At 35.6% G+C, this 11,257-nt stretch overlaps 1 protein-coding gene across 1 annotated transcript; it reads right to left on the bottom strand.

Annotated features, from left to right (window-relative positions):
* Nucleotides 1-592: 592 nt before the first annotated feature.
* Nucleotides 593-5,696, bottom strand: LOC105620184 (tyrosine-protein kinase Src42A). The gene is made up of 6 exons (XM_012201690.1): nt 5,338-5,696; nt 4,499-4,620; nt 4,162-4,325; nt 1,707-2,043; nt 945-1,280; nt 593-801 (listed from the first exon to the last, which is right to left on the bottom strand). The coding sequence occupies exons 1-6, from the start codon at nt 5,694-5,696 to the stop codon at nt 593-595; spliced, it is 1,527 nt and encodes a 508-aa protein (XP_012057080.1).
* Nucleotides 5,697-11,257: the final 5,561 nt, after the last annotated feature.

Consider the following 11,257-nt stretch of genomic DNA (forward strand, 5'->3'; position numbering starts at 1 on the left):
GTGTGTGTGTGGGAATTGTAATGCAGAAAGTACAACTTATATATTGTACACAAATATATTACATCATTACTACTACCATCATCATCACTCGGAATTATCACCCTGATGATCGAAGTCTACCTAACTGACACTTATAAACGATTTTACAAAGGCCATTTAACGTCTACGTGTACACATCCTTATTGCGGTCTAAAACGATATCTAAAATCTCGTCGCCGCTCCTGGTAAAGCTATCAAAATGCCAATGTATTTACGTTTGTCAAGTCATACAGATAAAAATGTACAAATATTCTTCAAGATTTATGGCAGACAGAATGTGCGAAGACGAGAACGTAAAAGAGAAGAAAAAAAATGAAGTAGAAAGAGAGAAAAAAAAGAAAACTTTACTGTTAAATAAAACTATACTATTGATCGTTCGCAAAATGATCGATTTGAGTATAAAAGTTGCGATATTTTTCCAGAAGTACCGCGAAAACTGTCACAAATAGATCAATGAAGAAGATCGTAACGATTGCCGTCGATGAAACGATGACAGTACAGTTACCGGATCTCTTAATGGAGCAATATGGAAGAAGAATTCGAAATCTTCTATTCAATACGCAGACGCTTCCTTGTACTCGGAACCTTCCATAGTGAAAAAGTCCTCAAGTTTCCACTGAAGCGTTTCGAAAGTCGGTCTTTTCATAGGATCCTTGTTCCAGCATTCCAGCATAATATTATAAAGTGTGTCAGGACAGCCGGGTGGACTTGGCATTCTATAGCCATGCTCCACCTGATGAAGAACCTCAGCATTTGTCATACCTGAAGAATAAAATGCATTTTTATGTTATTAATTTAATTGTATATACGTTACAAATATTTAAAAATGACTTTATGTAATTTTAATTAAAAATTTAAAAGTTAAATATAGCAATACGAGATTATTTTTATTTTCAAAATCTCACCTGGATAGGGTATTCTACCATATGTGACCAATTCGGTAAGGAGAATTCCAAACGACCATACGTCGGATTTAATACTGAATTTACTGTAGTTGGCGGCTTCAGGAGCGGTCCACTTAATAGGGAAGCGCGCCCCTATTCTAGCCTCGTATTCATCCTCTTTGATAAGCCTAGCCAAACCAAAGTCCGCGATCTTAACGACATTTCCGTCTGCTACGAGAACATTACGGGCGGCCAAGTCTCGATGAATATAATTCTGCGATTCTAAATACGCCATACCGGCAGCTATTTGTGCGGCCATGTCGATTAGTTGCTGTAGTTTTAGGCCTCTACCTTTTCCTAAAAGATCATACATGATTGCTATAATGTAACGAAGAGATACGACAGCAGAAATAAGCTTTATCGATTTTGTAGTAATATTTTGAGATGGCACCTTGAAGAATTAATGAGCAAATAAAATATGTAACCAAACTGAGAAATATATCTGTTCTTTTATTTAAAGAGCAAAAAACTGGCAACTTTTTAAAGCAAAATGCTTCTAAATCTTCAGATTTTTGGCGAAAACATTACCAAACAATATAATGTTAAAGTGTTGACAATATAAAGTTAAAGAAGATAAAAAGTAGAAATATATTCGATCAATTTTTTAATTTAAAATACTGGCACATATTTTTATACAAAAATATCGTGAATATCCTTTAATTATTTAAGAAGCTTTTATCACACAATATAGTGATAAAAGGGCCAGTAAGTATAAAATCGTACCTTGCATACCTTGTAAATATTCTAGAAGACTGCCATTCCTCATCAATTCTGTAATGATATAGATCGGTTCCTCCATCGTGCATACAGCGTATAACTGAATTAGTTTAGCGTGTCGGAGTTTCTTCATAATCTGCGCCTCGGCAAGGAAGTCCTTCGGGTCCATGGTGCCCGGCTTGAGCGTCTTTATCGCCACTGGGGTAGTGTTGTTCCACAGACCTTCCCACACCTCGCCAAATTGACCCTGTCCCAACTTTCTCAGGAATTTCAGCGACGAACGATCGATTTCCCATTGATCCCGCGTACGGTGACTAAGGCCTTCCGTTACGGGTTTCTCAACCTGTTGAACAAAGCCAAACTCGGAATCAGCCGTCATCGGCAAGGGAACAAACACGCGAGACTCAATTTTGTGCAAGGAAGATGTTTGATCGGCTGCATTAATGGCGAACTATATTTCGTTTCGTCTCCTTTGTGAGAACAAATTCTATAGCTAAGCGTAAGAGACAATATTCTACGCAGTGTAAAAAAAAAGAGAGCGCTAGCGCTTAACTTCCCTTGTTCGCGGATACAAACCTACTTTTCTCCATGTCCTGCAATCATGTAAGAACCCCAATAACGATTCCGGACGGTACATGATCGCGAGATCGTTCCAATAGATATTTAGAATTTTAGGAGAAAGACGAAGAGGAAAATGAAATAACGAGCGATACAATATGCAGAATGTCTCAAATGTCGCAATTAGAAAAAAAAAACATGCCGCGAATCTCAGAAATACGGTATACGCGTATATATATATGATCTAAACGGGATAGCATGCTCGTTCGCCTCTCGAATAACGAATGAGATATGTAGGAACGCTTTTGGGACATCCTGTATATAGATTTCGAGCACACATACATTCGAGCCGATTCTCGCTTTCGCGTTCAATACTCATATAAATTTATACATATAAATTTATACGTATAAGAAAAAAGTTCGTATGTAAATTGTTATTCACAAACGAGAGCGCGATATTTCATGGTGAAACGCAAAAGTATCATTTCCTTACTTGTGTGTGCTGCCAATCTCAAATATTTACCTATATATGTTACACCTCTTGCAAGGTGTCTACGATGCTAGATGAAGTGGTGTATAAGTTATTGTAAATATGAAATTACATCGAATGTACAGAGCTTTTATACGAGATATCTCTAAGTGAATGACAATCTACTGCTTTTGAAACATAATCCCGTATAGAACGGGCTTGTGCTGTATATACAGGCCAGACATAATGAAATATAAAAGCGTTTTACGTCGAGAAAAAGAAAGGAATCGAAAAAACGTGTTATGGCATATATTAGGACATTCAATTTACCAAGAAAATCCACCGGGAAGTAGGGCAAGCAATAAACAGACAAACAAACACAATCTATTCAGACATCGAACTTCGCAACAAGTGCTTATCAATGCTTCTAAAAAACTGATATCTCTTTCTTTTTCAATAGCTAAATATTTTTACTTCGTTTGCTGTGACATTAAGTTTTATTTAAGTTTTATTTAAGTGTCCCTATTCGTGATTTTTCAAAATAAACCAACTGAATTAGAAAAATTACAGATGTAATCGATGTAATTGATATGTTGTAAATGTTTTGTACTCGGAAAGATATCTCGATCTAAAATATTGTGCATTAGTAACAATAATGCTTATAATAACGAAAGTAGTAGAGGTAATAACAAAAAAGAAAAAAGATATTAATTATTAGTATTAATAGCTACAATAATATTTTCTATAATAACATAAACAGTAATAATACTGTTGGTCGAGTTTGTCACCATCGTAATTAGGGCGAATAATCAGCATATCGATCGGCATCGTTGCAAGTGTTGGAGTTTAGACAGTATTATATGATATTGATAGGAAATAAAAGCTTATGTAAATAAAAGTTTATGTAAATTCATCAATATGATCCCAATTGCCATTTGTTGTATGGGAATATGTATACGTAATTTTAAAAAGATCATTTCTACGACCATATTATTTATAATCGTTCCTTCTCATCACACATTTCAATTGAAATCATTCATCTAATGCAATTCCATATTTCAATGACAACAAATTCCGCTAAAAGCAGTCTCATTCACGAAAATAAATAAAAATACAGTAGATAACATTATAACGCAAATTCTCCGTTCGTACCATCTCATTATTAATAAAGACCTGCCTAACTCAGCGATAAATGAAACTTTATCGCCGAAATGACGTATGGCGTGTTAAGTATATGACGTATTTACTTCGACAAATCTCTGTCTAAACTCCCCCTCGTCAAATCTCATAACACGCGATTCTTACGACTGTTATAGCAGCGGCGAATAATAGTACGACGATTATTATCTATCTATCAATTATTACCGTTAATATACTGAGAAAAGGAATCGTTATTTTATACTGAGAATCGTATCGGTCACTCGTAGAACTTACCTGCACGCAAGGCTTGCACAAATTAACACACAGGCCATCCGCGTCTTTGCTGTAGTGCTCCACAAGATCCTGCAAATTTCTGAATGTGGTTCGCCTGGCGATGAAAAAGCCACCCTCGTCCAATTGACGAATACGATAATGTTTCACTGTGTCGCCGTCACGCACTACAACAATCATCGATATATATTCCACTTTGGCGCTTTAATGGCCTCGCAATTTTGCATACAGATCGCACGCTGCCGCACGATCCCACCCGATCATTATTCATTTATTTGTTATCGTTCTGTCGGTATTACGACCACGACCGGTAGTTTCTATTATCGTTCTATGACGTTACCTGAAAGGGAGTAATCATTGTGTCGGCTCTCGGAGTCTCTTATCAGAAACGCGCCGTGATCGTTTTCCGGCAGTAGCAATTTTTTCTCAGCCTCGATTCGCTTAATCTTCCTGAAATACCATCTGTAAATGCAAATTAACGTTATAACTTTTACAGATTCGCTCTTCCACTTACTAATCGCTAAGATTCTTTGTTGCGAATCAATCTCTGACTTATTTCGCAAATTAAAAATCATGATCAGCACGACACATTTTTGCCTGCCGATTATAACAAATTATTAATATATATCGTATATAATTTTTAGTGCTTTTCAGCGAGAGATACAGTGATCATTTCATCTTTATTTAACATTGGTAAATAAGGCTATAATAATTCACTGTGTTGTCTGTCTCTTGCTAGAAAGCATCCTTTATTATTAATTATCAAAGATCTCGTTTGATGGAGTGTTCGCGCTGTGCTTTAGTCCGAACATTAATTTTTGAAAGTTTCTATCAAGTTTTATTTATATTCTCCATCAATGTAAGATTAATCTCGGTTTATAACTTGTTGTTTATCTCTTCCCTATTTCTAAAATTAACAGAAGGCCTCAACATCTGAGGCTGCTTTCTTTTTAGGGGAAACACAAATGTTGTTTTATCTTTATTTATTCATTGCATTCCAAGAAAGATAGAACGATGTTTGTGTTGCTTCCTAAAAGGAAAGCAAACTGAATTATTATCTACGTCCACCTGATGTGCAGGAACCATCCAAACAAAGGTCGAAGGTCAGCAATATCGGCTTTGATTAAACAGATAAAAATTATCACGCCTAGTTCAATTTAAAACGACAAAGCCACTCACGGTTCTGCCTCGATTGATTTCAATTTTGCGACGTAATTGCTGGGAATGTAACCCTCCTGCCTGGTCCTTTTACTCTTGGCCAGCCACCAGTCTCCCTGCGTGTCGTTGATAATCTCCAAGTGTTCTCCCTTCTTAAAACTCAAATCCTCATCAGTGCGAGCGTCATAATCATACAAAGCAACGAATATCTTCGCCGTCGTAACGTCCATGTCTGGGATCTGCGGAATCGGCCTGATGGGATCCGGCGGCGGCGTCGGCACCGGGCTGACCTGCGACGCGACCGCCTCTATGCTGGGATTGCCAATTCTGTCCGGCTTCTCCTTCTCCACGTCCGTCGGGCTGCTGAAGCAGTTCCCCATGTTTTGGCCGTTTGAGTCTATCCGACTACGATTTACGATCCTCTCAAACGATCTTCAAATTGGGTCACTATCGTTGTCCACGGGACGAGTCCACCTTCTCACATTTAACGATCACTATATCAAAGTCGCACTGGAGCTACCCGTTTAAAGTTCACAGTCTTATATATAGACACGCAAATCGCCGGATGCGTAGGCGTTAAAAATCAAGAACGAGTCATACGCGGACCTTTGGTGCCGCGTCACGTTAATCCGATTAATCGTTCGTGTGGTTCATTACCTGGGAAAAAGAGGAGAAGGGTCCACACGCGGGTATCAGCAAGACCAAAATTGTTGAGATCTGTCAGCTGTGCCGTCGCCCAGAGGACAAGAGATCAAGAATACACAGGACGGGCGGGACCGTCGGCTGGTTGGAAGCGAACCGTGCCGGGAGGATCACATCCGCGTGAAGAAATCGCGAGGCGGTGCCGCGCATTCTCCGGATATCCCGGAGCTCTGGGACGACACTCGACTGCACCAGCGAACTGCCTGCCGCATTGCCACGGAAGAACGGCGTATCCTGTCCTTCTCCAGATTATCAAGAGGACAACGCGACGTTGGACTTAATTCTCTGACACGATCTCTGGACACGATATCAGGATTCGTCTCGATTATCTTATCCTCGAGACACGAGCAGACACGAAAGTCCAGCGGAGGAACGCGGCGATAGAACACGCGCGCGCGATCCAGCCTCTCACCTCGATAGAGCTTAGAAAGTAGGCGAGTCGCCAGGCGCCGTCGCCATTGCAGCGGTCACGGATCCGTCAAAAAGGCTCACCGTGCGTATCCGTTTTCGCATGCGCGCGCTGCCCACCGATGAGATTCTGGCCTTCCTCCTCGTATATACGCGACACACGCCCAATTTCTCGTCGACGATCGGCGATTCATCCGATCGCGACGACGATGATGCTGTTACCGCGGCAAACGGTCCGTTCCTCAGGCCCGACCTGTCCTCGTCGTCCTCGGTAATCCCGGTATTCTCATCGTCCGCGCACACCGCGCTCGCGAGAACGTGACGGAACGCGCCAGATGTATTTTGATGTTTCACGTTCGAACCATTCGCATCGCACACCACAGCTTGTTGTAACTCGTAACTCGCGCGGACTCGCACGATCTAATCCCGGTGGAGAAAGTCACGATTCGGAGCGCGAGTGATTCGCACTCGGACGCGCCTCTCGATTCTTGTCTGTCTTGTTCTCAGTCTTGTCGTCGCCACGACACGCCTAACCTCTGACGGATTCTTGGAACGACTCATTCACGAAGTAGCGCCTGTAATGCTCGTTCGGTAAAGAATTCCTTCATTTATTTTGAAAAAAAGTTATGTGTAGCTATATATTATCCTAAGTAGAATAACAAGTCACGATAACGTTAAAATGATATTAAAATGAATCGGAAATGATTGAAAAATGACTTTTAATAATCATTTTGAAGTCATTTTGACATCATTTTGATATCATGACTTGTTGTTTTGCTTGAAAATTAATAATTACATAGAAACATATCGAGTCAAGAGAAAATCAAAATGATTTTATTTTGACATTATGAAAGTTAAAATATTAATTTTTTTATTATTAGAAAATTTAACATTAAGAATCAAAAAGAAGTCATTTTGATTTTTGCTGGAATTATGTTTATTTTGAGTAAATGTTTAATTTATACAAGTCTCGTAAGTTTTTATCAAGCGCTTTTGTGTAGATAAAGTGGAGTAAACTGAGTCGAAAAGTTCTTTATTATTTTGCAATTTTCGCAATAATTAAGAAGATATTAATTATTAAAAATTGCCTAATATTGATTTTCAATAATTTTTTACCCAAATACTATCAACTTTACAGAAAAACTGCTAGAGACAAAAATCATTTATTTTCTTCTCATAGAATTCTAAGAATTTTTTCAGAATTTTTAATCAACTTTTAATGCATTTTCTTATTTTTATCAATATTTTATTGAGAAAATATGATATTAAAAAATTTGAAAAAATTCTGAAAAAATCCTCAAAACTTTATGAGAAGAAAACAAACATTTTTTTATCTCTCGCTGTTTTTTTTGTAAAGTTGGTAGTATTTGAGTAAAAAATTATTGAAAACCAAATTTAGCGATTTTAATAATTAATATCTCGTTAACCATTGCGAAAATTGCAAAATGATAGAGGACTTTTCGACTCAGTTTAGTCCGCTTTATCATAAAAGTGCCTGGCAAAAACTTACGGGACACCCTGTATAACCCGTCCCTTTGATTTTCTTGTAATTTTGTAAATTTTTGAGCGACGATTTTCCTTTTCGGAATATATAATATTTATATCAGTCAAGCACGTGCAAATGTAATTAATTAAGAACTTCTGGCAAAACACAAAAACAGTAATATTACATCAATTAATATTCCCCACTCAACAATATAAATATAATATATGTACATAACAGTTACATAATTGTCGGGAAATTATAATACTGACATAAATTAATGTTATATTACTGTTTATGCTCTGCAAGTTGGTGTTTATTTCAACTTTGACAATCGCTTATATTTTCTATAACAATTATATAATTTTTTAATATTTCTAAGCTCAATCCACCTCCGTTATATTCCGTAAGTAGAATTCTGATCTAGAAGAAGAAAGAGGGAGAAAACGCATTATTATCGCCAGTTGAAATGGAATAATTGGAGTTAAATTTCTGATAAGGATGTCTCATATTACTCTCATATTACTCTATCTCCTCTCATGCACATATCATTTGATATATTTGCTTACTTCTCGGTACTAACTTTACTAACAACATCCCGATCAAGCCAGAAAAATACAGCTACAATCGGTTACAATCACCGTAAAATGATCGCCTGTGCTTATTATTGGGTGGTGCAAGAAAAGATGGTCCTTGACGTCGACACCGAAATGTTGCGATCGATAAGAACTACATCATTATTTTACCAAAGCGCGACAATCTGTTATTTTATTTTTGTATTAATTTTTCTTCATCGAAATTTAAATCTTTATCGTCGCTGACGTGAGGACTATGGGGATGCTTCTTTATGCCACCCTATATATAAATTATATACAATGAACACGATAGTGATATACATATCAGTGATTTACATATCCTTGCCATTCACTATTTTCTATGATATTCGCTGCTCGCAATTTTATCTATGGATTCGAGCTAGGATTTGTTTCTCGAATAAACTTCAATGTCCGATTTATCATTTAATTATCGTCTCGACATTCTACTTTATTTCAAAAAGAAAACATCGACAAAATGTATTTAACAACGGTTACAGTCGTTCTCGTTAAACAAGAGGCACGATTGCTCTCGCCATCGTTCTGTACAATATATGTCTTGCAACGTCTCTGTTTAAAAGACGCATCTAGTTAATCGATCTGACGAATTGCGAAAAAGTACACGAATTCAATATTCATTGTCACGTCGACCTATTGGAATATACAACATTTCGGTCTCGATAAAAGAATAGGAAATAATTCGACCGCTGCAAATTCATATGTAATTCATTATAATCGAAAATAATTGAGAAAATTTGATTTACAATTATTCAAGTTAAAAAAGGAACCAAAATTTATTTCCTTTCCTTTTTATTGATTTTACGAACGTAATAAGCGCATAAATTACATAATATCGCATATTTGTTATAAAAAAAGAAATTTTAATCATAAAAAGTTTCTTGAAGAGAAAAGTAAATAAAATTTTTTAAATAATGTATTTAAAAATTTTGAATGTCTTCGTGAAAAAACTTTGGCGTTCTCTCGAATAAACATGAAGGAATTTGATTAAAATCGTTTGCAAGAACTCGTTCCTCTAAAAAAAAAAAGAAAAAAAAGAAAAAAAAAGAAGTAGGTTAAGACAAAATAAATATTAAATTAGATACAAAGTGACTATTGAAATGTTTCTCTTTTCTAATCGAAATTATATGTGTAATTATTAGCTTTTTGATTGCTATATACGTATATATGATTATCCAATTTCTCTGCTAGAAAATAACAATTAAAAATAATCTCTCTTTATACGTACAGCGACTTTTTTATATACCGCATTATCCTACAAAGTTAATTTATATTTTGAGGAGTGAAAGCTGCCTTCCTCTAATTCAGTAAGAAAGACGCAAACGAAGGTTCTCTTACTTTCAACATTTTAATCACGCGAAATTTGATTTGAAATTTAATTTAAAATTAAAATGTTTACCAAATATTGAATGTAGCAAAAATAACGTGGACTTCATCTTTTACGAATATAAAACAATAGAGAATTATAATTCTATAAACAATTCTACAAAGAAGATTTTTAATGTTGCAATGTTTACAAATCACTAGTATTAAATATCAATATTAAATATTAAATTGATATTTAAATTATTTGTAATATTAATATTATAAAAAGATAATATATTAATAATGCATTAATTTATTTCATAAAAGTTTATGTATACATATAAGCAATTTTTTCTTCATTCTAGATTTCATCTCTGATATATTTGACTTGTAATAAAAAAATCACTATACAGAAAGAGAAGGATTCTGTTTGTAGATATTATATAGTATATTATATTTTATTTTCCTTGTGAAGTAGGATAATCTTAATTGTTTCATAAAGAAAAAAACAGAAAGAATTGACAAGTCGTACATCACGAGTAAACCATAAATAAAATATTCGCTGGTGAAAGATCAGAGATCTCTCAATCATTTGCGTAATTCTTCCGCGCGATTTATGTGAAGCATCTTTAGAAAAATAAAGGAAAACGCGAATTGTCACGTTTGTTTGCTTTAAAATGGGCATTAACCTTGCGGCTAGTTAGTAAATAACGCACGATTATATTTTCTCGCACGACGTATTAATAGAATCGATTAAATCTATGACGTGTCTACTATCCAGAAATAGTTATTTTGTAATAATAATAATTACTCTTTTTTATAGTCTATCAAAATATTCATCACAGTGCTACGGACACAAAGATTGTGTTCTGGTTTATGTATATATACATATATATGTGTAAATAATCATTTTTTTTACTCCCGGGAAAAACCGACGAGTTCCGATCGCTCGCGTTTCGAATCGCAAGGAAGAAAAAAAAAACAAATCACAATCACACAAATCACAAAAATCACATTTCGTTTTCCGGGAAAAGAATTTTGATTTCTTTCTCTCTTGGATTTTTCTTTTCTCCTTGTTAGAAATTATAATGATTCGTTGTAGAATCATGAAATAACGCATGAATAACTTTGTACTTTCATTACACATATCATTCAATCACAACACGTTTTGATATTTCTCGATTTTATCTTCCATTCGGAACACGAGACCGAATTCGTCGACGTTTTTCCACGCTCATATCACTTTTTTTTTCGTTTAAACGTAGAGTGCTACACACACACAATGGCAGCATATATATATATATATATATATATATATATATATATACTATACTACTACTACTAACTTACTACTACTACTACTACTACTACGTACGTACGTACTATTATTACTACTACGTAATAAGTAGTAAGTAAAGTAGTACGTACTACT

Source organism: Atta cephalotes, assembly GCF_000143395.1.
Source record: "Atta cephalotes unplaced genomic scaffold scaffold00025, whole genome shotgun sequence".
Classification (NCBI taxonomy): Eukaryota; Metazoa; Arthropoda; class Insecta; order Hymenoptera; family Formicidae; genus Atta; species Atta cephalotes.

Bases quoted from the DNA above. Each gene is read 5' to 3' on its own strand.
- LOC105620184 (XM_012201690.1), bottom strand. From the start codon at position 5,696: ATGGGGAACTGCTTCAGCAGCCCGACGGACGTGGAGAAGGAGAAGCCG. The intron at 4,621-5,337 runs GTGAGTGGCTTT...TTGCATTTACAG, and splicing joins AAATCAATCGAGGCAGAACC to ATGGTATTTCAGGAAGATTA. The intron at 4,326-4,498 runs GTAACGTCATAG...TGATTGTTGTAG, and splicing joins CAATGATTACTCCCTTTCAG to TGCGTGACGGCGACACAGTG.